The sequence below is a fragment of the Euleptes europaea genome, chromosome 2 (assembly GCF_029931775.1).
Source record: "Euleptes europaea isolate rEulEur1 chromosome 2, rEulEur1.hap1, whole genome shotgun sequence".
NCBI classification, from domain to species: domain Eukaryota; kingdom Metazoa; phylum Chordata; class Lepidosauria; order Squamata; family Sphaerodactylidae; genus Euleptes; species Euleptes europaea.
Window position 1 is genome coordinate 117,287,526 of NC_079313.1, and position 26,511 is coordinate 117,314,036.

The 26,511-nt window shown below is 42.7% G+C and overlaps 1 protein-coding gene across 1 annotated transcript in view; it reads right to left on the reverse strand.

Annotated features, from left to right (window-relative positions):
* The window catches only part of PREX1 (phosphatidylinositol-3,4,5-trisphosphate dependent Rac exchange factor 1), a 266,433-nt gene that overhangs the window by 26,006 nt on the left and 213,916 nt on the right, over positions 1-26,511 (reverse strand). Inside the window, exons 19-26 of the mRNA XM_056843986.1 lie at positions 25,948-26,033; positions 24,388-24,524; positions 18,830-19,004; positions 15,426-15,613; positions 11,636-11,794; positions 10,005-10,215; positions 8,379-8,655; positions 5,998-6,204 (exon numbers count right to left, since the gene is read on the reverse strand). Of these exons, the coding sequence (XP_056699964.1) occupies positions 5,998-6,204; positions 8,379-8,655; positions 10,005-10,215; positions 11,636-11,794; positions 15,426-15,613; positions 18,830-19,004; positions 24,388-24,524; positions 25,948-26,033 (1,440 nt within the window). The remainder of the gene's footprint in view (positions 1-5,997; positions 6,205-8,378; positions 8,656-10,004; positions 10,216-11,635; positions 11,795-15,425; positions 15,614-18,829; positions 19,005-24,387; positions 24,525-25,947; positions 26,034-26,511) is intronic.

A 26,511-nucleotide genomic window follows, 5' to 3' on the forward strand; every position in this document is an offset into this window, starting at 1 on the left:
TTTATGTCCAAATTCTGAAACAAGTGACAGCCCCACCGGGAATTTGCCTTTGATCGCGCTATGTCATCCTGGGTAGATTAGGTTCAATTATAGAACTCATTAAGCAAAACACAGTGCGAGAGTAGGCGTTGTATGTAATGATGGATAACATTATTTCTCTGGTGCTGAAATATGTCCGCCGTGCATCAGTAGCTTCAAACATGAAGACACATTACCCTTGAAGAAACTAGCGTGCCATGTACCAAATGCTTTCTATGATCCCAAAACTGAGGATTTAAACCATGAAAAATGTGCTTTTATACTTCTTCAATGCTCAACTCTTAGGCAAAATGAATGCTGTTAATTCCTGCAACTAGGAATGTTGAGCTCTTGACAGTGGTGGTTTAAATTTAGAAAGGAAAGGAAATGGCACTTCTAATTGAATTGCCATGGCCTGTTTTGTTTAATGCGCTGATTGCAAAACATGCTGGGGATTTTCTATCAGCTACCCAATTTGACAGTTCTTGGCTGTTGCTCAGTAACTTTCAGGGCTCAGCAGTCATTTTAATATTACACAAAGCTCCCTTGCCATACAGACACAGGAGAAATCTTCAGTCATCCTAAACAAGTTATGCTCACACAACAACCTTAAGGATAGCACATGGGCTTGTTTACTGTAGTTATGCTAGAGGAAAGAAAGCATGTACCTGTTGATTGTATTAGAATAAAGGGTTGGCAAAACAGACTGCAGAACAAGTCAAGCAAGTATGGGTGAAATTTCAGCTTGATAAATACAAAGGGAGAAACTATCAAGGTTTAACTGTTAGGAAAAGTATCATCTCTGAATGAACCCTTAATATAATTTATATTTCTTTGAAAGTGGTGCCACTAAAGGTCAAATCATATGTTGATTTCTTCCATATTCATTTTGGAAGACTTCTCCTCCCCTCCCCATCTCTTTTCCAAATGCAGCCACTAGGGATTCTTTTTCAAGGAGAAAAATACTGTAGGGAAGAAATTTTTAACCCATTCCTCCCCTGCTATGATCTCACTTTAAAAAGCTAAACCCAATGGTTCTTGTATTCCTGGCTGGGGAAATACTACAAGTAAGATTTCCCCAGGGTAAAAGCAGCTATGGGGCAATATTTTTCGGCATGTAAACTGCAGGAGAGGAAAGAGTTAAATAGCCTCCCCCCCAGTGCAATTTATCTCCTTGATAAAGCATCTCAACAGCTGCATTTGCAAAAGAAAAAAAAATACAAGCCTTTTACAAACACAGAAGAAAATTTAGCATCTAGTTCGACCTAAATAAGAACACAGAATTAGGTCTTGGTAAATCTCTGATATCTTTATTGAATCTGTCTCTAGCCTAACATGTTATTCTGTAAAATGCACTCATTTGTATACTGGATAGGAAAAAGGTATCTTGTTCCATTTCTTTTGAGCTCAGTGTTTAAAATAAAAAGGTCTAATTTGAGCTATGTGACGCTTTCAGTGGTGACAAATATTCCAGGAAAAGCAACAGGTCAGTCCTTGCCTTATAAAAACAAAAAATTCAGACACCTGAATAAATATTTGGAAGCTATGGTTTTCAAAAGCAGCTTTAAAAGGGATAAGGGGAAGCAACATCCAGACATTTGTTATTTTGCTACTCAACATCTTAGTCTTCTGAGGGAAAAAAATACAGATAGAGTTAAGAAGAAAGAATTTTTTTCTACAATTACTGCTATTAAAATATATCCAAACATCCCAAGAACTTCACATCCCAACTGCAGTTGTAAGGCATGTACAGAAAATAGTGAATCTGTTTGAGGGTGGCCTATGGCTTAGTGGTAGACCTTTGGGAGGTAACTGCCAGCCAGAGTAGATAGTACCGGCCTAGATAGGCCAATGGTCTGGTTCATTGTAAGGGAGCTCACGTGTGTTTACCCTCGGATCATGGACTTATCTAGCTAAAAAATTATCCCCTAAAACCTTGGACTTTGTATAGTATTTAGGAGGTAAAGTGGCTGAGCCCATTCCTAGGACAACCTGATCTCATCAAATCTCAGAAGCTAAGCAGGGTTGAACAACATTAGTACTTGGAGGGGAGACCACCAAGGAAGTCTCAGGTTGCTACACAGAAGCAGGCAATGGCAAACTACCTCTGTTCCTCTCTTGCCCTGAAAACCCTATGGGGTTGCCATAAGTTGGCAGTGAGTTGACAGTACTTTCCACCATCAAGTGTAATCAGGACACCAGTTTTGCTACTGTTTGATAAAAAAATGTGGACTTGAAGTCACATTGCTTGCTTGACACTGGCAGCTAAGAACATTAGGTTAAGAACGCCTAATTTGTACTCTGGGGTGCCGGTGCCTCAGTTTCTTGGTGCTGTGACTCACAGAAGACTGAACAGAAGACGGCTTGAAATTTAGCCACAGGATTTGGTCTGAAATCAACTATGAGCCAGCTCGAACAACAGCTTTTTCCTATCACAAAGTGATTCTTTTTAAAAAAAAATTAACACACCATGTGGGTATGCTGAGAAAGGGAATGGAACCAGTCGACCACAAAAAGAAAGGATTATACACCTTGCCTGAAATGCATTGCCTGCCATGAGGTGGAGTAAAGCAACTAGATGAGCCCCCAGTGAAGCCTGAGGCATAGATAACGCTCCCGTTTTTTTAAAATCTCAAAGTTAATGGATGGGGGTCAAGTCATCCCTCAACTGTCAGTCTAGACACCAGACTTTGGCAGAGGAATGGTGTTTTAGGCCTCTGGCATCCCATTTTGATTTGGGCAGCTCAGAAACCTCTCGCTGGTTGGCAGCTCCTTTCGAAACAGTACCTCCTATTTTGTCCTACCCTCCTCGTGCGTTTGGATTTATTCCATTTCAGTCACAAAGCCACAAAAGTCCAATGACGGTTTCGCCACATTCCCGGCTGCCAGATCTTGCCAATGAAGGGAGCTGTGGTTAATTCTTTTTATTCTGAAGTGCCTCAGACTGGTGGTGCCTCCCGATTGGAGTCATGCAAAGATTCTGCCGACGGCATAATGACTACTCTAAAGTCCAATTAGTCTGTGTTTTCTGTGGATGGTGTGTTTGTACACACAGGACAACAAATTACCAGTTTCACTCACAACAGCTGCTGGGCAAGTCTCAAACTTACAAGCTCCTGAACAACCCACAAAAAGATTCCCTCTGTCCAGCTGCAGCGCTTAGCTGGGTAAAGGGGACATCCTTTCTCCTGACCTCACTCGACCTGTATGATCAACTCCTGTAAGTCAATCCAGTGACAGACACATGAACCATGTCAAATTGTCATGAACCCTGGGACTGGATACACTTAAATGCATACTACCTCTGTTATTCTCTTGCCTGTCCCAAGCTACACTTGACTGTTACTGTACTGTTAGCCAGCAACAGGCTCAGGCGTGAAACATATGAAGGAAAACCTATTTACTCATTTTAGGATTCCAACATTTTTCAAACAAAGCTTTTCCACTAGGCCTACAACTGAGGACAGCCACCGATATCATCTTTACTGGCCTCCCCTCTCCCTTCTGAATATGGGAACAATATAGATTGAAGGGGCGCCACCTGTACGGTGCTTACAGTATATTTGGGGATTAGTGTGACATCATGTTGGGGGCTTTAGAATTTTACTGGTTGATTTTATTAATGATTTTATGTATCATTTAATGTTATTTTATGTTTTTTTTAATGATGTTACCTGCCCTGAACTGGCTTGCTGGGGAGGGCGGGCTATAAGTTTGAAAATAAATAAAATAAATAAAAATAAATAAACTCAATTATTAAGTACATCATTAGTAGCTTGTGATGTGATGCCAATGGGTGCATTTCCTTCTTTCCACTGGTTCCTCTTTTCATATTGCTACTAAAATTAATCTTTGCTTAATGTACCTCATCTGCCGTTCCCAAGTCCTGGTTATTTTCTGCACTGCTTTGCTTTCCCGTTGGTCCTAGGCCTGACTCACTCCCACACATGCACCAGCGTAAGCACTTTCCTTTCTCTCTAGATCTCTAAAGAACCAACCATGCTACACCACAAAATGCTGTTTCCAAGGCACACATATGCTTTTACAAGAGCTATAATTCTTTCAATTACTCTGAAAACTGTGGTCCACAGACCAGCACAGGCCTATGATGTACTTTCAAAGTGTCCCCAAGATTACAATGGCAATATTAGAAGAAAATACCACAACCTTTCCAGAGAAAGGTTTCCTAACTTAAAATTCAACTCCTTCAGCAACCCAATACTGTTGTACTGAACATGGGCAGGTGGGGTTCGTAGGAATGCTGTGTATTACTGAGACTGGCAAATACATAACTATTCAGGGGAAATTCAGTTCTTCTCAATTCCTCTCTCTATTCACTCTGCGGATTCAGTATAATCACATACGTGCAGAAGGAATTTAAGTGTAGTACAGGAAGCCTTTGTAGTAGCCCCAGTGTGGCACCTATAACGTAACAAAAATGTGGCAGCCTGAACACAACAAGCAAACCCAGAATAGCAATCCACAAGACAACAGTTTAGAAGTCACCACTTTATTTTCTAGGTACAGGAACTCCTTTGGTCCCAGGATGTGTGCAGTGCTGGAGGCCTCACTTCAAAAAGAATGTGGACAGAATTGAACAGGTGTAGAGGGGAGTGATGAGGATGATCAAGGGCCTGGAGACCAAACCCTACGAGGAAAGTCTGAGGGATTTGGGAATGTTTAGTCTGGAGAAGAGGAGGTTGAGGGGGGACATGATTGCTCTCTTTAAGTATTTGAAGGGCTGTCACTTAGAGGAGGGCAGGGAGCTGTTCCTGTTGGCAGCAGAGGATAGGACTCATAATAATGGGTTTAAATTGCGGGAGGAAAGGTACCGGCTGGATATTAGCAAAAAAAAAATTTACAGTAAGAGTTGTTCGACAGTGGAATCAGCTACCTAGGGAGGTGGTGAGCTACCCCTCACTGGCAGTCTTTAAGCAGAGGCTGGATGATCACTTGTCAGAGATGCTCTAGGCTGAACCTGCATTAAACAGGGGGTTGGACTAGATGGCCTGTATGGCCCCTTCCAACTCTATGATTCTATGTAAGATCTGTATACTGTTCTTATGAGTAAGATAAAGAACAAAATCTAGTTCGAGTTAGCCAAGTCCCACTTCAAACATTTAATTGTGCATTCAATGGGATTTAGCCATGATCCACTTTACCAAAACTGCATTCTTGTACAGCAATAATATATTTCACCTAACAACAGAAATATGTTTATCAATAATCAAAGCACCTCTTTAGTGCATTCAGTAAGTCATATGCTACAATCTTTTGTGGTAACAGTACTAAAATGACAAATTTAGACTGGGGAGAGGTGTTAAGAAGGTTTTCTTTTAATATTATACATGTTAGGGATGCCCTGACCTGCATGGCCCAGGCTAGCTCGATCTTGTCAGATCTCAGAAGCTAAGTAGGGTTGGCCCTGATTAGTACTTGGATGGGAGACCACCAAGGAAGTCCAGGGTCATTACACAAAGGCAGGCAATGGCAAACTGCCTCCGTTTGTCTCTTGCCTTGAAAACTCTACAGGGTTGCCATAAATTCAGTTCTTGACTGCATTTTTCACCATGGCACGGGCCATGGTTTTAAGTCCAGTAGTGTATTCCTAGATGCATGAAACAGTAAAGCATGACATTACAAATTCTAACGGTATGCCATGTACAGAAGGCTATTTGTTTGATTTGGGGAGGAACTGTGGCTCAGTGGCAGAGCATCTGCTTGGCAGGCAGAAGGTCCTAGGTTTAATCCCCGGCATCTCCAGTTAAAAGGGACTAGGCAAGTAGGTGATGTGAAAGACCTCTGCCTGAGACCCTGGGGAGCTGCTGCCAGTCTGAGCTTACAATACTGACTTTGATGGACCAAGGGTCTGATTCAGTAGAAGGACACTTCATGTGTTCATTAAACATGAATTTTGGCCTTTTTCATCTCAGTCTCCAAGGGAAACAGCTTCAAAGCATTGTGTGCCACATAACCCACCTGTAGGAGTCTCTGTAACTCATTGTATCATGTCCCGAATCTTCCTGGTCCTCCTCTGATACTTTGAAACCAACCTTCTTCTTCCCACCATGCTCAGCTTTGTCAATATCACTCTCCTCAGCTACCAAGGAAGATGGGGGTGTCTCCTCTGAGGATGGAGGTTCACACAATCCGGCTGCTGTGGGTTCGGTTATGGTAGACAAAAGCCTGTAAATGTAGAATGTATTTCTCATTAGTTGCAGCATAAATAAAGGACCTCCAGAAACCAAAAAGGGTTAACTTGCACTACCTTTCAGAGTTGTGGAGACAAGGAATTCTGTAGAATCACAGGCAGGAACTTTGTAGTTGCTGCTATTTTTGCCTTTGATTTATACAGGGCACAATTAGTAAAACTTTTCAGTTTTTCAAATTATACAAAGGTTAAGAAGGAAGCTTCCACACACAGGTTCAAAAGCTTTTGGGTTTCACATTCTGTTATTGATTTATTTGGATTATATCCTGCTTTATCCTTCAGGTTTGGGGTTGGTCATGATCCAGAATAATGTTATTATACCACAATATTTATCCCAGGAATAGCCAAAAACACCAGGTAGGCATTACAGATATTTCTGGCCACCACCCCCTCAAAGAGAATTCCTCTCTTTGGTGCCCTTTGCTGGGTGAATCATGTGCACAGATGGTATCATTAGGTGGGCATCTTTAGTGGATCTCAAAGATCGTAATAAGAAATAAAGAAGGAAGAAGTCGGTAACATACATTGGATCTAAGACATGTAGGGTTTTGTGGGTTATAATCAGTGTCGTTAATTTCATCTGGAAAAGAGAAGTTTGCCAGTATAGAAGCTGGAAGACCAAACAAGCAAACCCTCTGAAAAATTGTAAATAAATATTTCCTACAATACAGAGTTTAAAAGCATTTACTTAGAAAATGTATAGACTGCTTTTCTTCCTTACCAAGGTCCAAAAAGCAGCATACAATAAAAGCTACAAAGGACAAGAAGAAAAACAAAAAAAGGCAACAAAGGGGGGAAAAATGAACACGAAGAAACGCCTATGAAGCCAGATACAATTAAAATCAATCTTCACTAAAACACAGAAAACACAAATTCATTCATAAAAACCCTGGAACATAGTCAGTGACTAATATACCTCTTAGGTCAGTAAAGAAAGAATGGATGGAGCTAGGCCCAATTATTTGAAGAACACCAAGAATTTGTAAAAGCAAATTCTTTGAATTTGATTCAATTTATGTGCTGAAATAAATGCCATAAATGCACTCTCACTTCCATAGAGAACAAAGGAAAATGCCAGCTGGCATTCACGAACCTATGGAAATGTACCTGTCACTGGCCAATAGTGGGAGATATTTTACCATTTTTACTGTCATTCTTGGAGGGTATCTTACTCTGCCTGAATGCATGCTAGTTTTCTCAGAGGTTCTGAGCCGGACAACCTGCAATCATATTTGTTAAGACAAGGTCTTGTTTTTTAACCTACGAGAGCCAACAGCTCCATCCAAAGAAGGAAAAAGTTGAGCTCCTTATAAGACAAAATTTAAGAAACTAAAAATACTCCCAATAGAAATCTACGAGGCACATGAAGATAAACCAATTGCAACTGATCTTGGTTGCAACCTAGTTGAGATATGATGAGGAGCTGACAAATGGTTCCATGGTTCCTTACCCCTCCACCACAAATATCTCCAACCTCTTGCCAGGCTTAACTTCTTATGATGCCATCAACCTTAAAACTGGTTAATGCTAACTAGGGTTTGTTATTAACAGAGGATCTGAAACCAGCTTCAAACCCTAATTAATAGAGCAGATTGGCTATTGTTTACCATGGTTAATATCACTGAAAATGCGTGCTTTAACCATGGTTAATACTAGTGAAAATAAGGAATCTGTGTTGGAGGGGAAAGTAATGATACAATCCACTTTCTTAGCCACAGCTAAGGCTCCAAGATCATAACATCTGCACTGCCCCCAGTCTCATATTCTCTCCATTTGACCATAGTTACCACCTGTTTTTCATTTGGTTTTCGCCTGAAGATTCGGCTCATAATGGATAATGTTGATGATGTCAAGAAGATTAAAGTTAAAAATCCCAAGGAATGTTTCTGCCAGCTCAGTGCATAGGAGCATTATAGATAGATGAGCCTCCCTATAGCCGTTTCCTTTCCCTGTTTTTTTCATTTAGAAGGAATTCATAGTGTACATGTGCAAATAGATTATCCTGATGAACAACTAATTTATTTTCTGACAGCTTATTCCCGTTCATGAAAATGTAGTACCTTTTTTTTAAAAAGGAAACAAATGAAAACTCCTGCAACATTCAGGACTGCATTCAAAGATATACAAATGCAAAATGTAACCAACTTACTTATTTATCTGAAAGACATATTGCTTCATTTCCTTGACGGCAACATCCAGTTTGTTGAAGAGCTGTAGGTATGAGTCCTGAATCTCCCTATCTTCTTGTTTCAGCAGAAAGCTAAGCCCCCTTTCCTCCTGCGTGTTTCCTCCGTTCTCTTGGCCATAGCATCCATCATACTGTCCGTGGAGACTGAGGTCTCCATCTTCTGGAGACAAGCAGTTCCATGAAGGCGCAGCCATGGTGGTTATGCAATGCTGAGTATTTGAGACTGGATTTAAGTTACCTATTAAACCAAGAAAAATGTTCATTAAGAACAACACATTTTCAAAGGCAGATTAAATTTATTAAAGGTACTTATAGGGTTTTTTTTTCCACACATAGGTAGCAGTAGAAAAGAGCAAGAGTCCAGCAGCACCTTAAAGACTAACAAAATTTCTGGCAAGGTATGAGCTTTTGTGAGACACAGCTGTATTCTAGCTGTATCTGAAGAAGTGAGCTATGGCTCACAAAAGCTCATACCCTGCCAGAAATTGTATTAGTCTTTAAGGTGCTAGTGGTCTCTTGCTCATTGTTTGGACTGATTCTATATATACAAAGTTCATTCATCATCAGAGGAAACATAAGAATTCAAGTCAAGGCAAGAAATCTGGAACACAGAGTTTTGTGCTCCAAAATGAAGAACAGTGCAATGATGAAGGACTTCAAATGTGTGAAAAGTAAAGGCAAAGAAACAGGTAATTGTGAAGAAGTTCCTTACACCTTACTGCTGAAGATACCTTGTGGTCTCAATGCTTCAGTAGATAAAACCTTTTACAATGTTAATTCTGCAATCCTAAACAGAAATACACCCTTCTAAACCCACTGACTTCAACGCACTGCAATATGCTTCATTGACTGCACAATAGGTGTACCCTGAAATTACAAAGGCTTTCAATCTGCTTGTGAAATTTAGTTGGAAATGAACTGGAAACCAGCTTGTGGCACAGCCACAGCCGTGCATTAAACCTGCGGCCCTCCTACTTCTCCACTGACAGCAGATCAATATACTTCCTTGCATCAAGTCAGGACAACATGCGGAGGAATTGCTTTCCCTGCAGAAGCCAAGAGAATATCGTTCTTGCTTGATGGTTTACAGCTTCTAAGCCTTGTGGTCAAAGTACATTTGCACTGTGTGGTTCTACTTTGTCTCACAGTAATTCTTCCAGTCAATCACCATTTTACAAGAGAAATCTGCTGGAAGCTATTTAAATATATGTATCTGCTGGAAGCCATTTAAAACACTCTCTCTCTCTCTCTCTCTCTCTCTCTCTCTCTCTCTCTCTATATATATATATATAAACGAGTAAGAGTCCAGTAGCACCTTAAAGACTACCCATATATATGGGTGTGTAATTATATACATATATATGTGTGTGTATGTGTGTATGTATATATCTATATTCACACAAATATATGTGTTCGGCCCTTTGCTATTTCCATGTGTTGTTATGTTAAAGTTAGATGTCATGAGGAAAACTTCAAAGCCCGCCTGCCATCTTCATACAAGCTGTTTTTCCTTGGATTTGGCCTTGAACCACAATGGAACATCACAGCCCAATAGTACCCTAACAGCCTCTAAGAGCTAGTCAGCACCTTGTTCTGGGTCGAGGCCAATAATAGAAGGCTTCCGTCCAAGGCGAATGCTGAACGTCCTTCCCATTGAGGTAGTGTTTTTGGGGTACGATACCTCCATGAGGTTAATGTGGCAGTTGGTGGGGCAGAAATCCATGCTGTTCAGGGGGTGAGGCTCCATTCTGGCCTGTTTGAAGGACAGGCTCACCTTCATTTTCAACTCATCTGCAAACTAAGAAAAGGGAAATGGTTTATTCCATTGTACAAACACTCCAATCCACAAACTATCTAGGCAGAAACACCAAATGCAACACAGAACTTTTATTCAACGGACATCACCCCCAAAAGAGGGGGGGACTCTTGCCCTTTATCACTGAGAAAAAAGTATTTTCTCAGGGAACTACACAAATCTGTGTTTGATCTGCATAAGAAATATTCACAATACTCATGGAGTCTAGGAGAGATGAAGGACAAGAGTGAGAAACTGCTTAGGAGGGATACTGAGGTTCATGTCTGAATGCTGCTGCCTAGAGGGTGAACAAGTTGAAGCTCAATGGGGATGCTGTTAGTTGGGAAAGATATTTTGGATGGGAATGGCTTATCAACTTCAGATGGGGTTTGGCTGTCTTTACTCAGCCAGGTGACGAGTGCCAGGGAGTTCTTGGACTCAGTCTTGCTGATGAAAAAGCTGGTTCAAGCAGTTGGGATAGGAGTGCTTTCTCTCACCATCATCTTATCAGTAAGTTGTCTTCAGTCCTAAACTAAGCTAAACTAGCTACACTGATGAATGCTGTAACCAGCAGACTAGATTACTGTAACTTCCTCTAAATGGGGAAGACCTTGAAGACAACTTGGAAGCTTTAATTAATACAGGCTGCTGACTGATAACAGTTGCTAGGTCTGCCTTGCACCAATAATACCAATCGGCTATTACCATGTTGGGGGGGGGGGCTGGATCTAGCTCCTTACTCCCTCTTCCCAAATACCTCATCAGTGAAAATTTGGGGGTTTGAAAAGGGCATTATTGACACAGACTCTGATATTGGATTTGAGATGCTCAAAGGTCCTTAGCTGGACTGGGCATTTCAAAAGTAGTTGCTGATGTGAGCTTGCAGCCCCACAAAAATCAAGAAGTGGTTTGAAAGTTCTAAGAATAGGTTGTGTGTGTTAAGTGCCATCAAGTCACTTCTGACTCATGGCAACTCTATGAATCAATGTCCTCCAAAACGTCCTATATTTTAACAGCCTTGCTCAGGACTTGCAAATTGAAGGCTGAGGCTTCCTTTATAGAGTCAATCCATCTTTTGTTGGGTCTTCCTCTTTTCCTGCTGCCCTCAACTTTTCCTAGCATGATTGTCTTTTCCTGTGAGTCTGTGTTCTCATAATGTGACCAAAACACAATAGCCTCAGTTTAGTCATTTTAGCTTCTAGGGTCAGTTCAGGCTTGATTTGATCTAAAACCCAACACCACATAGGTTAATATATAATTAAATATAATAACGTATAAGTAAATATAATAGGTTCATATATAATTAAACATATGTGCACATATATTAATCAACCTCCTTCATGGGTATGTGCAAGCATAATGCCTGGAGACACCGCTATAATGATACTGTACTTCTTATGAGTTTTCTGCACAGGGCTCCTACCTCTTGATAGCTGGCGACCCTTCTGCTGATACTGTCCAGCTTTGTGTCGCAAATCTGCCAGAATTCATATTGTGGCATGGTCTCAACAGTACAGAGGGCCATGAGCCTCTTGCAGTTCCTCACAAAGCAGCTATCCTCAGTAGCAAAGGTTTCTAAAATCTAAAGCAAGATAAATAATGTTATTTTTCTTAGTAGCAGCACCATGCAAAGAACCTCTGAACAGCATTTTGGGCCATGTGGTAGATGAAACATGGGACATCCAATGTCAGTCAGGTTTGTTCTAACTTAGGTAGAACCACCAGTTGCTTAGAACTCCAATATCAGAGGGTCTTTGTTAGTTTGGATTCAGATGATCCATTGATCTGTGGGATGGCCACTGCTCGTACCAAAAAATTCTACCACCAATCTCTTTCTCCTTTTCTTGTTTGAGGGTTTCCCAGAGGCACCTGGTTGGCCACTGTGTGAACAGACTGCTGGACTTGATGGGCCTTGGTCTTATTCAGCATGGCTTTTCTTACGTTCTTAAATGAATTTTTTTGCTACATGGAAAATATGGCGTCATCATTTTTATTTTATTTTTTATTAAAATATTTGTACTTCTCCTTTCCTCTTGGCTCAAGGCGAGTAGTAATTAAAACCAGATAAAATAAAAACCCCAAATGCCCCCCACCAATTAAACATGGAGAAGAGGGCTATTCATGGCTACTAGTAAAAATGGATACTAGTCATGATGCATACCTCTCCAGGATCAGAGGAGCATGCCTATTATATTAGGTGCTGTAGAACACAGGCAGGATAATGCTGCTGCAGTTGTCTTGTTTGTGGGCTTCCTAGAGGCACCTGGTTGGCCACGATGGGAACAGACTGCTGTGCTTGATGGGCCTTGGCTTGATCCAGCATGGCCTTTCTTATGTTCTTAAGATGTCTGTTGTTCATACCCCATCAAAACCTCTGGCAAACAATTGTTCCCTTCTTGTGTTTCAAATGTGTTGGGCTAGATCCAAAGAACTGTGACTGGCAGGACTGGTTCAAGCTATTGAGATATCCCAACAGTTCTTCTCTCCATTGTCCAAGCAGACTCCAAGATGGGGTGCGAATGAAGGACAACTCAACAGTCCATCTTGGATTCCCCTACAGCAGTGGCACTAGCAAAAGAGGTGAAGACACTTGCTGCCTCCCCCACCCACACTGCCACACTTGGCTGGATTGGCATCCCACAGAGCCACTCGGGTAGCTTAGGTGGTAAATTGACCCAAGTGAGCAGAACTCAACTGGCAGAACGGATTTTCCCTGATATTTCTCATCTTCTGCAGGCCTCTATGCCAATCAAAAAAATCTGTTCTTTAAGACTGGGAGGCTCTCGGAGATAGAATGAACTGCAGGTTGAGTCAGAAACCTGCAAATATCGCAGATCCATTGAAAAAGTCTTCCACTGACCATGTGATTATTCCTTAAGAGAACCTGTATCTCTGGGTTTTTATAGGGCATGAAAAAGTAACCGCAACAAATGCTCTTAAAAATAATTTGGTGGAATTTTAATTTAATTTTGAATGTGTCCTTTGGTGGCAGCTGAAATAGAGCCAATGGGCCATCTAAATTCACCATCGGATAATGTTAACATAGTGTGTGCCAAATGAATTCTGTTACACATTACTAAGAATACTTCTGGAATATTCCTTCTCTGGCTTTCACTATAGGAGCAGCACCCTCATCATATTTTTTCTTAAATGCATATATGGCATATGGCCCCACTGACAACAACATTTCACCAATTCCAGTTGAGAAATTAATTATTCCATTGAGTTTTGATTTAAAATTTGAAGTAAGGGTGCTTACGATCATGGCTAAGTCTAGCAGTGTGGTCTCTTTTTTTAGTATCTGTCCGCCAGCAAAGGGTAAAAGTGCTTGACTAAAGCTGCAATCCTATGCACATGTACTTGGGAGAAAATCCCACTAAATTCAGTGGGACTTACTTCTGAGTAAACATGCATAAGATTGAGTGGCACGGAAGTGAAAGCTGTAATGTGCTCTCAGACTCCGTTGTTTTCTACTGGGCAGACTCAGAATTTCCTGGGAAAGGTGGCAGCAGCAACCTTGAGGTATGCTCTCAAACACCATGCCCGACAGCCAACTGGAAGACTGGGTACACTTAACGGTGTGCCATATGGAGTCACTCCACTGCATTCTGACTGATCAGCATAAATTCCAAGCATGGTAAATACTACAGTTTGCTCTGTCAACACTCCTAGGAGTGGCAAACCAAACACAAGAGGCATAGCTCAGTCCCAATAGAGCTCTGAAAGGAAGTCTATTCTTTCTTTCAGACTGCGACAGTCATTTATTCATTCCTTTGTAATCTCTGCTATGGCAACAAGCTTTATGTGGCCTACCAGGGAAGATTCCTTCGAAGCATTGTCTGGCTCAGATTGTGACGGTAAGCCGCATGACAGGGGTGGGATGCTTATGTTATCCCAGGGTAACAACTTCTTACCCAACAGTGTTCCAAGCACCACCCTAAAGCCCTATAAGGACAGGGTTCTACACGTCTGTGTTCACAGCAATTTGCAGGGCTTGGTCTGCATTCTGCTAGGGCTAGAGTTGCCAACCTGCAGGGAGGCCTGGAGCTCTCCCAGAATTACAGCTGATCTCCAGACAACAATTATCAGCTTCCCTGGAGAAAATGGCTTTTTTGGAGGGTGAGGTCTATGGCATTATTGGTCCCTCCCCTCCCCAAACTCTTTCCTCCCCCAAAATCTCTTGGGATTTCCCAACCTGGTGTTGGCAACCCTAACTGGGGCATGGAGCAGGGTCTTCTCGGTCGCTGCACCGAGCATTTAAAACGTTCTTCCTTAATTAGGAAGACATTTTCAAACAGCCACACTGTTATTGGTGCAGCTAAAAATCGGATCCACATAATGGTTGACTTATTTTTTAGTGCTGTAAAAAGGTAAAGGTAAAGGTCCCCTGTGCAAGCACCGGGTCATTCCTGACCCATGGGGTGACGTCATATCCCGACGTTTACTAGGCAGACTTTGTTTACGGGGTGGTTTGCCAGTGCCTTTCCCAGTCATCTTCCCTTTACCCCCAGCAAGCTGGGTACTCATTTTACCGACCTCGGAAGGATGGAAGGCTGAGTCAACCTTGAGCCGGCTAACTGAAACCGATTTCCGTTGGGATCGAACTCAGGTCATGAGCAGAGCTTTTGACTGCAGTACTGCTGCTCACTACTCTGTGCCACGGGGCTCCTAGTGCTGTAGTTATGGCTATTTTTTCCTACTTATTTATTCATTTGTTTATTTATTCTCTTTGGTTACTTTTATATTTTTAATTGTTATTTTACTCAGTGGTGTTTCAAGGGAAGAAGGTTGTACATTGCTTCAGGTACACTGGAAGTAGGCAGAATGTGAGTCATAATCCATAAGCATATAAATGCATAATAAGCCCAACTCTTCCCTTGAGTCCTCCTGCAATCTCTATGGCCTGTTGAAAATGGATCTCCAAACAAATGTTTTATGAATAGTTAATAAAATATTATGAGAGTTGAAATCTAGGGGTCTTAGGCTTGCTTAACTAACTAGATTGTCTTCATTCTCAATGGCTGTTCTATAGCTTTGGAACACTCTTCCTCTTGAGGTAAGCACAACAAAACCTTCACATTCAGATAAGCATTTAGTTGTCTGGCATATACTACCATTTACATTTGTTGTTCCTGTTTTAGATATGAGCTCTCAAGGACACAAAAAAGTAGATGTCGGGATAAATAAGCAGATAAATAATGCTCAATTTAAACCTTTGCAGAGAGGTTGAAACACCCCTTTGGCTCAACAATCTTCTCCAGGACAAAGCATTTGATCCCAGCAGTGCTGACGTATTCATATACGACGGCGTGCTCCAAGTGTACATTGTCCACTGTTAAGCTGACGAGAGGTGTGTCTTCATTGATGACCAGAGGAGAGCCGAAAGTATGAAGTGCCATATCTAAAAACCAACATGGGTTAGACATATTAAACAATTTTCTACTTCCACTCAGCAGAGACAAGGATACATGTTATAGTCTAATTCTCAGGCCTGCTACTACCAAGCAGCCCACATTCCACAAATCTCCAGCTGTATCGGGTACTAGTGAAAATTTTCTGTCTCTCAGATCTTTGATAAAATTGACCCGGTGCCCTCTCAGCATTTATAAGGTTTGTAATGTTAATCTAAAAGGTTATCTAATGTATGCAATGGCCAAATGCACTGGCATTCTGAGAGCTCAAAAACGGGACTGAGTTGCACATTATAAATAATTGTTTTCCAAAACTGCTAGTTAATAATATCAGAAAACGCAACAAAAATATTTACTATCGTTGGGCTTCCAGCAACAGCTTCTGGGTTTAGAAGTCTGAACTGGAACACCCCTTGGTACTGATAAAAACTTCCAGACCCAGAAGGCAGGCAAAAAAAAAAAAAAGTCGAAACCACTTGCCAGCTAGATGTACGTAGCTGGGTCACTGTTGGAAACAAGCATCAAAGTTGAAGAGAGACCAGTGGCAGAGCCCCTCACCTCACTTCCCCCCTTCCTTTTTTCTACAGCACCAAAAGATTTCACCCCTGCAGGGAAGGGGGGGGTGTCTCGTTCAATCAGATTACATGATCTCACACTGCGAGTACGCCAAGGACTCAGACTGCAAACATGAATATTCAAAAGATTTTAAAGCGTTAATATTCCTGATGAACTTTAAAAGCCCTGTTAAGCTTCTGCTCAGTCAACAGTTATTAGAAATTACATCAGCGTCCTGCCTTCTATTTATAAACCGTCAAAGCGATTTACAAAGCCCTGACTACCCTTGTGTGTGTGTGTGGGGGGGGGTAAATCACAAATGATTCCAGACATAACTGCGGGAATGATCCTCAGATCGGTTAGGTTTCTATTCAGCAAATACTAAGGCCACACTCCATATGACATTGGAGAGCCATGACTGGCTCTCCAATCTAAGTCCAAATATTCATGGTGCCGGGGCTGAACATAATTCTTCCCTCCAGCACCATTTTCCCTAGAGAAATTTGGCTGGTCAAGATGCTATTGCGGGGGGAGGGGGGGAAGCAAGGGAAACACAATTTCCTATCATTTATTCTACTGTCTAATAACAGCCATGGGGTGTGTGATTTCTCTTGGGAAAATGGGGCAGAGGAAGGAGCTCCCTAGGATTGCTTCAGGCTGGGAAAAAGGAGGCTCTGATCCTAATTGGAAACATTACACAAAGGAACTGAAGAGAAACCACAAGATGGGTTATTCATGACACAGAGCAGGGGTTAGGGATGCCAACTCTGGGTTGTGAAATTCCTGGAAATTTGGGGGTGGAGCCTGAGGAAGGCATGGTTTGGGGAGGGAACTCAGAGGGGTATTAATGCCATAGAGTCCACCCTCCAATGTAGCCATTTTCTCCAGGTGAACTGATCTCTGTAGTCTGGAGATAATTCCAGGGGATCTCCAAGCCCCACCTGGAGACTGGCAACCCTAGTGGGGATTCAACCTGTGTGTTCCATAATGTGATCTCCCCCACCCCCCACCCATCACCCTGATCTCTCTTTCTCATGCTACAGACTTAGCCAGCTGTTGGACTGTCAGTAAATACTACTTCCAATCACTTCTGGAAAACATTCTCATCAAGAATCCCACAGCTTGGCTGCAAAACTTCCATATGGGCAACCAGAAAGAGACAGATTGAGCTGGAATTCTACGTGGCACAAGGGATGAAGTTATTCAGTAAGACGTTTTGCCCAATGTGATGCACACTGACCACAAGCCAAGATTCTAGGTCATTACGTTGGTTTGTGGCTTGACATTAGAGCTGCCAAGTTAATTGCCCTGTACAGCCGCATCCAAGGGATCAGTGATTTTCTGCATGGCTAAGTCAATTAAAAGCAGATGTACATAAGGTCTCTATATAAAGTACCAGCATGGGAGACCGCAAAGATGCTCGCAGGTTATGGGAGAACTGCAGAACTGAATCCTTTCATGAACATCCCTCTGTAGGAGACCTCTCTTGCTATTGTTATTGTTGTTGTTGTTATTGTCGTTATTATTCTAGCCTCTCCTCTGCTACAAGAGGGGAGGAGATACTACAAAAATGATACTATGAAAATGAAGAGAGTAAAGATGAATTGGTATCTGTAAAATATATGTATCTATTTCATTGTGCTTTTTTGTGTTTAAGGTGGTTTACAACATAATAACATTCATGAAAAACTTAACGATTTAAAGCCAAGCAACACTGCAACTGCCAATATTGACAAAAATACACTACCCACACAGCATCTCAGTCCGCAAAACATGCTGTTTGGAAACCTGTTTAGAGTATGCATGTGTAGAGAGTAAGGGCATCACACAATCTTCCTTTCTCTGCATGCAGGCAGAAAAAAAGCAGTGGGGATGCACAGCAAGATCCCTCCAATAAGAAGATTCCTTTTCAGTGCTGGCAAGACTCCTCCTCTTCCTGTCACATGACTCTGCAGTAGGGTTGCCAGCTCCAGGTTCGGAAACACCTGGAGATTTTTGGGGGGGAGCCTGAGGAGGGTGGGGTTTTGGGAGGGGAGGGACTTCAATGCCATAGAGTCCAATGGCCAAAGCGGCCATTTTCTCCAGGTGAACTGATCTCTATCAGTGGGAGATCAGTTGTAACAGCGGGAGATCTCCAGCTAGTACCTGGAGGTTGGCAACCTTACTCTGCAGTCATATTACTTCCTGCCATGTGCTGGCAACTCAGTTGATCCCATGCTGCCACCTGGGGGATTAAAGGAGGGTCGTGGGTTTGGAAGGGCTGAAGACCAATGATCTAGAATGATCCAGTTATATTTATTACTCTTTTGTTATGCTGGTTTGGCACAAAGTGATATTCTTTCACAATTCCATTCTACTTAATTTCTGAAGTGTCACACATATGAAAGTGCCTTATATGAAGTCAGAAAGCTGGTCCATCTGGTACTGTCTGCTCTGATCGGCAGGGCCTTTGTAAGGTCTCAGGTAGAGGGTCTTTTTGCAGACCTGAAACCCCATTTTAGATTTAGATGCCAAGGCTTGAAACTTGGAGTCTCCTATATGCAAAACACACCGTTTACCACCGAGCTACAGCCACTTCCCCTAGCAGAATAGAGCCAAGGATTCTGCCTATATCACTTCCTTCATTGACAAGGAATGGATTCTCCTCATACCTTCTTCTTCTTGCCGGCTGTCATTCAAGGGATCAAGATCTGCATTTTCTTCAAATGAAAGGTCTCCTTTGCAAGACTCAGAATGGCTTCCATTCAAGTAGGAGCTGGATGCTGATTGCTGAGCTCTGTCTTCCTCAGCATCTTCATGGGTTCGATAAACCCACTGGTACAACCCCTTCAAAGAAAGCAGCCATGTTAGGCGTGTTTCACTGGGAAATGGAACTGCATGAAGTGTACTGCAAGCAGTCAGCAGTAGTCCGATTCCCACACAATAAGCTATGCTTACAAGTGCATGTAACTGTATTTGTGCACATTCTTCCCATTACCCTTGCCTCTGCATTTACTCCCTTTAATCTACTGTCTTCCACTAAATTGTAAAATAATTAGGACATGTGTCTTCTCCCCCCGCCCCCCGCTTACGTTACCCTAAAAAGTACCATAAACATCAATGGTGCTAGTCGTATGGAAGGACAGATAGATAATAAGTCAGCTATTAGGCTAACGTTAAATTCTTCACATTTTCCAAATAGCAGCATAGTTGCTGATATTACCTGTGGTGCAGTGGGAAGTGCCATCAAATTACATCCAACTTATGGTGACCCCATAGGGTTTTCAAGGCAAGAGACTTTCAGAGGTGGTTTGCTACTGCTTGCCTATGCGTAATCAACCCTGGAATTTCTTGGTGGTCTCCCATCCAAGTACTAACCAGGGCCAACCCAGTTTAGCTTCTGAGATCTGATAAGATTGGGCTCACCTGGGCCACCCAGGTCAGGTGATATTATCTACCAATATTAATATTACTTGTTGAGAGACAATGTGGCTGTTACAGTTAAGAGTGTCAGACTAGAATGTGGGAGTCCAGATCTGGGAGATACTCTGCCATGGAAGCTCACTCGGTGACGTTGGGCCAGTCAATCTTCACCTAAGTTACCTCACTCATTTGTTGTTGTTGACATGATACAATGGAGGAGGGAAAATGTTGGAAGCCACTTTGGATACCCATTTGGGAGAAAAGTGGGGTAGAAATACCTAAACAAAATTTATTTAAAATGCAAGATTGCAACTTGCAGAATGTGTGAATAATTTGGAGCATCAAGAGGAAGCAAGGGTGTCTTCCTCCATCCAATCCTTCCCTGGTCCTGTTGACCACCTCTTCCCTCACCGGCTGGGTGACACCTCTTGGGAGTCCTGCTTATTCCTACAAGTTGGCGATAGAACAAACAGAACTGTTTCCCACTGTGTCAGGAAATGTAAAGCCAGACACACACTCTTGGTGACCCTCTCTATCAGTAACATGCAATTATTTTAATTGACTGATAATTCTATGCAAAACCACTATATCACTGTAAGGCATTTAATAAGAATCCCAGGGCACAGAGTGGTAAGCAGCAGTACTGCTGTCAAAGCACTGCTCACGACCTGAGTTCAATCCCGATGGAAGTTGGTTTCAGGTAGCGGGCTCAAGGTTGACTCAGACTTCCATCCTTCCGAGGTTGGTAAAATGAGTACCCAGCTTGCTGGGGGTAAAGTGTAGACGACTGGGGAAGGCAATGGCAAGCCACCCTGTAAACATAGTCTGTCCAGTAAACGTCGTGATGTGACGTCATCCCATTGGTTAGCAATGACCCCATGCTTGCACAGGGGACTACATTTATCATTAAGGCATTTAATAGGGCAAAAGGCAATCATACTGCCAGCACGTAGTACCATCATTGTTTGTTCTCTCTTATCATGGATAATGGATGCAAGCGATATTTAGCACATTGCATTGCTTCAGGCATTTGTTATCACTTAAGCAGACTGTTGGGTCTGGCCCGGAGAGGGAAAACCGTCTTCCCTTTGTGCTAGATGCCTGGACTCTAATCTGACCTCTCGGTTCACTGAACTGTGACAGGCAGTCGTTACCATTCATGGCTCCCGCAGCTTGAAACACAGAGTACAAATGGGAAGTATGTCAGAAAGCAGTCGGTTGAAAGAAACCTGGAACTGATAGGTTTTGGGGGATGGAATGCTCTTTAGAGCTACAGAGCTGGACAAAATGTTCCGGATCCTTCTCCCCTAGCCAAATGATGGCCCAGTGGGCTTTAACTTGAGAGACAGATCTCCCAACTTTTACTCAGGACCAGATTTTCACACAGCTGTGGGCAAGTTATTGGACCTTACCCTCATCTGTAAAACACCAATTGTCACACCTCACAGGATTGTTATCAGGATGAGTGAGATAAAGATTTGAAAACTTGGTTCAGTTCCGCAGGGCCTGCAAGATGGAGATGTTCAGCTAGGCTATGGTTGAGGGCAGCGGCGGTTCCACCTTGACTGGCCTCCCTGCGCTCTCTGTGTCACCTGCCCGCTTCTTGTACTCCTATATAGGTTACTGCTGCCTTTTCACCTGGCTCACTGTTACCAATATTAAAGGTGTCATTGGATCTTGGTTTTACTTAGTGAATTGTTAAAGTGTATTATAGGTTTTATGATATTTATGTATTGTGTGATTGTATTTTAATCAAAATATTGTTAGAACTTCTACTTGATGGAAGAAGAAGAGTCACAGATTTTCTCTACCTTTTGAGGAGAATCAAACCGGCTTACAATCTCCTTCCCTTCCTCTCCCCACAACAGACACCTTGTGAAGTAGGTGAGGCCGAGAGAGTTCGGAAAGAACTGTGACTAGCCCAAGGTCGCCCAGCTGGCTTCATGAGTAGGACTGGGGAAACCAACCCAGTTCACTAGATTAGAGTCCACCACTCATGTGGAAGAGTGGGGAATCAAACCTGGTTCTGTAGATTAGAGTCCACCGCTCTTAGCCACTACACCATGCTGGCTCTCCACCCTGAGCCCAGCCTTGGTCAGGAAAGGATGGGTTAAAAATCTAATAGAATAAAATAAAATAAAGCACTCAGACATGCCTTCTTATGCTGATCCTGAAAAGTGGACATCGTGTTCGAAGCAGCTGTCTCTATTTCTCCACATGTGCCCAATGAAACAGTTGTGTGCTGCTGCTGGAAATGGGATCTGGTAAACATTTAATCCATAATGTTTGAAAAAGCATGCTGAGAGTCATGAGTGGTAAAAGCATACTGAGGAAATTAGTCTGAAATTGGACTCAATAGCAGGGAGATGAGTTTCAGGTGGATAGAGGAGTCTCAAATTCAAACTATATGCAGAGATCTGGTTGTTCTTTTCACACATCAACCCACCACATATAAAGTATGGGGTAAGGGGCATGCACAGAGCCCCGTGGCGCAGAGTGGTAAGCTGCAGTACTGCAGTCTAAGCTCTGCACACGACCTGAGTTCGATCCCAACGGAAGTTGGTTTCAGGTAGCTGGCTCAAGGTTGACTCAGCCTTCCATCCTTCCGAGGTCGGTAAAATGAGTACCCAGCTTGCTGGGGGTAAAGGGAAGATGACTGGGGAAGGCACTGGCAAACCACCCTGTAAACAAAGTCTGCCTAGAAAACGTTGGGATGTGACATCACTCCATGGGTCAGGAATGACCCAGTGCTTGCACAGGGGACCTTTACCTTTTAAAGGGGCATGCAGGAGATGCGTGCTGAACAGGGAACATTCGTATTTTAGCACAAACCTGGTAATTTATTGCATGGTTACTGTGCACATTAAAGAGGTGAGTCTTTTTTCAGCATTTAAAGGGCTTTTTTTTTTCTTTACACCTGGAAAAACTGGATATTTTCCCAGATAGCACACTGACTGCACACACTTTGTGGAAGTGCCAGCAACATTCCACATGGGGAAATGAACACCTTTTTATTATATAACAAGTGATGGTAACAGAGTGCCCTCCCTAGCAAGCCCTACCACTGTGATTTTTTTTTCTCTTATTTCCTTCAGAGGCGATCACTGCAAACCTAAAAACACTTTCCTGGGAGTAAGGTCCATTGAACAGACATGAGTAGGATCTTGGGTAGACCTGCTTAGGATTGCTTGCTATGCATTCCCCCCTGCATGTAGAATAATGGAGTTGGAAGGACTTCCCAGGACATCTAGTCCAATCCACTGCTTGGGGCAGGAAATCCAAAGCCAGCGGATCCCCAGCTGATGGCTAGACAGCCTCTACCTGAGGATCTCCCATGAGAAACTCTCTCAGCCCATGCGAAGGCAGGCAATGGCAAACCTCTCAATGTCTCTTGCCTTGAAAACCCTGCAGGGTCACCTCCAGTCAGCTATGACTTGATGGCACTTTCCACCAACAACAACTTAGGCCCATTAGATCGAGTCTTCACCTCTGGAGCAGCAGAGGACTAGCCATTGTTCTCTTTCATGTGACGGCACTGAAAATACTTGGAAGAGCTCAATTGTGTCTCCACTCAGTTGTCTCTTTTCCAAGAAAAAGAATCCCAGCTCCTTTAAACCTCTATAATCGTCGTTGCCCTCCTCTGAACCCATTCCAATTTGTCCTTCTGAGTTTGGTGCCCGGAACTGTACTCATTAGTTGGACACAATCATTACAGAAAACCCCAGGTTCTTGTCACATGCAAATGGAATTGGCAATGAAAGTGAACGCAATTGCCTTCTGTCCTCTGAAACCTCTTGGACCTACTTGTGAGAATTTCCAATAGAAGGTCTCAATTGAGAGCCGCTCGGTCAGGGGCCACTGGGGTGAGGGACACGCCTGCCCGGCACATTCTAACCACAACAAGGGAAGACCCACCAGATCTCACCCTTGGGGGGGTTTTGTTTTTGCACAATCAAGAGAAGAACTTGTACCAAGAGCTGTAAGTCTTGTAAAAGTATTGGAGGCTGCATCTGCTTTGTGTGTAGAATGCCCCAGGTTCATCTCCTGTTAAAAGGATCTCAGCTAGCAGTTCGTTGGGAAAGTCTGCAGAGAACATAAGAGTCTGCACATGTGCAGACTCTTATGTTCTCTGCAGACTTTCCCAACGAACTGCTAGCTGAGATCCTTTTAACAGGAGATGAACCTGGGGCATTCTACACACAAAGCAGATGCAGCCTCCAATACTTTTACAAGACTTACAGCTCTTGGTACAAGTTTTCTCTTGATTGTGCAAAAAAAAAACCAAGGGTGAGATTGGTGGGTTTCCCTTGTAAAACATTTGGGAGCCACTGACCAATGGGATAAATTTAGTCTACCCATAATTAGTGCTGAAGTGCAGTCTGGATTTTAAGAGCATATAAACTGGACTGAACTTTGAGAAAAGGGAAAAAAAGAGAGAGGATGAAAAATAAGCGTGGCTCGAGATGATGCAAAACAAAATCCTGGAGATTGTTTAATCCACCCTTGATTTAGGGGAATGTTCAAGTTTCAGAACCAAATCCTATTTTTGTCACTTGGGTTTGTTCCGACTATTAAAAGAGAAGCCATCTGTTACTGCCTGCACAGGAATCTTTGTGGCTAAAAGAAATGTACGAAGTTCTACTTTGACATGAATTGTAAGCACCCTCCCTGGCTGATGAAGGGATGTAATTCAAAGCAGGTTTCTTCAGCACACAGTCGCATAACAATATGATATTACATTTTCTCCACCCCCCAGCAAATTATTTTAAGAATACGTCACCTCCCTGACCAGCACCTCTGCGCTCACCAGAAATTCCTGCTGTCTGTTCCTGTATGCTGTAAAGTGCTCCAAAACCTCAGTGTAATTTTCATGCATCACACTATTTCCATTCACTTTCAAAATACACTGTCCTGGATGAAGCCCCACCGCTGCAGCTTCCGAGCCTTAAAAAGAAGGGGACAGGAGTCATGTTAAGGAGGCATGGCAATCCAGAAAGCAAGGAAGGAAACTTTTCTGGACAAAGGTAGATTTCTGAAGCAAGCCAGTGGTTCTTTTGCAAATGTTCATTAAGAAAAACTGGTCAAAGGGACTTTTAAAGAAGAATAGTTGGTTTTTATATGCTGACTTTCTCTACCTTTTAAGGAGACTCAAACTGGTTTATAATCTCCTTCCCTTCCTCTCCCCACAACTGACACCTTGTGAGGTAGGACGGGCTGAGAAAGTTCAGAGAGAAATGTGACTAGCTCAAGGTCACCCAGCTGGCTTCATGTGTAGGAGTGGGGAAACCAATCCAGTTCACCAGATTACAGTCCGCCACTCATGTGGAGGACAGGGAATCAAACCCAGTTCTCCAGATTAGAGTCCACTGCTCTTAACCACAACACCACACTGGTTTATAACCTTATAACCAGTCTTTTTCAACATCATAAATATCAAAAGATTTGGATATTTGGGGCCAGGTGACAACCATGGCCAGCTATTTCCATATCTACACCATCTAACTCAATGTCTCTGAGGTCAATGACTGGATATAGAGAAACTACAGAAGCTTGAAGTCCAAGAAGCAAGAAAGGACTGCTCTCTTGGACCAGGAAGGGGCAGAAGGCCCAGTTCCTATTATTTATACCTGGCCTGGCCAATCCAGAGGCTTCATGCTGCCAATCAATCACCGGGGCTGATGCTACACAATCCATTTTCCTCCAAAGGAGGGCTCTGCTTCCAGAGCACATGCAGTCCATGGTAGAGCTGAACTTGGATATATGGTAATCGAGTGCAGTGTAAAAAAAGCACTCATAACTCAAACTGGCACAGACATATTCACATTTATACTATCCCAGTATGAATTGTTTTTACAGTCTTTGAAATTTGGGACCTGGGTGGTATATAAAAACCATGATGCAAAGTATTGCATTTGGTGAGCAGGAACTTGCCATGTCCAATTCTCTACATCATGTTTTAAATGCTACTTATCTCACCGAGAAGCACTTAAGAATAGCCCTTGTGTAGAGAGCTGTCTGTTGCCCCAAGTCAATCCAGCATCCCCTGTAGCCTCACCTCATTCTATGAGTGCGAGGAGATGGCCACAGCTCTTCATGGTGCCCTCCTGTCCCACTACTCACTCCACCCTGCCCTCGGTACACACATACACTAAATTCTGGAAGCAATTATACATAATGAAACATCTGCATGCACATCCCCTGAAGGTATCCACCCACTCTCTACACAGCCCTGGTCTGCAAGGTAGTACACAGGAGTAAATCCCCAGCTTGTATCCCACCGCTCCTCTCAGCAAAGTCTGAAGCCTTTCTCCAGCCTATGGAGGCGACATTTTAGATCCACCCCTCGTGTTGCATTCCCTTTTCTTACCTCGCCCCACAGCATGGACATATGGTGGCGCTGCTCCTCGTATCTGGAAGCATAGCATTTCGCTGCAATCTGGGATTTTGATAATCCTGTCAAAAATATATGTAGGGGGAAAAAATTGCCATTACTGGTTGGGCGACACACACACACACACACACACACACATCTATCTATCTATCTATCTACCTACCTACCTACCTACCTACCTACCTACCTACCTATCATCAAGGAATGACTAGGGGTTGTGGTCCATGGGAAATTGTCTGGCTACAGTCAAACAAAGAAACAAGCACCTCCTGGTACCGTGTTTATTACAATCCAAACAGAAGAAAATTAAATCATCTACCAGAAATAATATGAGACAAACATAATCAATACTGAAAAAAGCACTCATTCGCTCTAAAGGTCTCACATGGCAAGACATTGTACTAGAGAGTTTTTCACTACTAGTAAATTTATGTACCCCCTTTCACTCAATTTAATTTGTGTGCTGAAGCCAACAATATTAATTCCAGTGGATTAAGGATATGCTCTGTATTCCTTTTTATGGCTCATAAATGACCAATG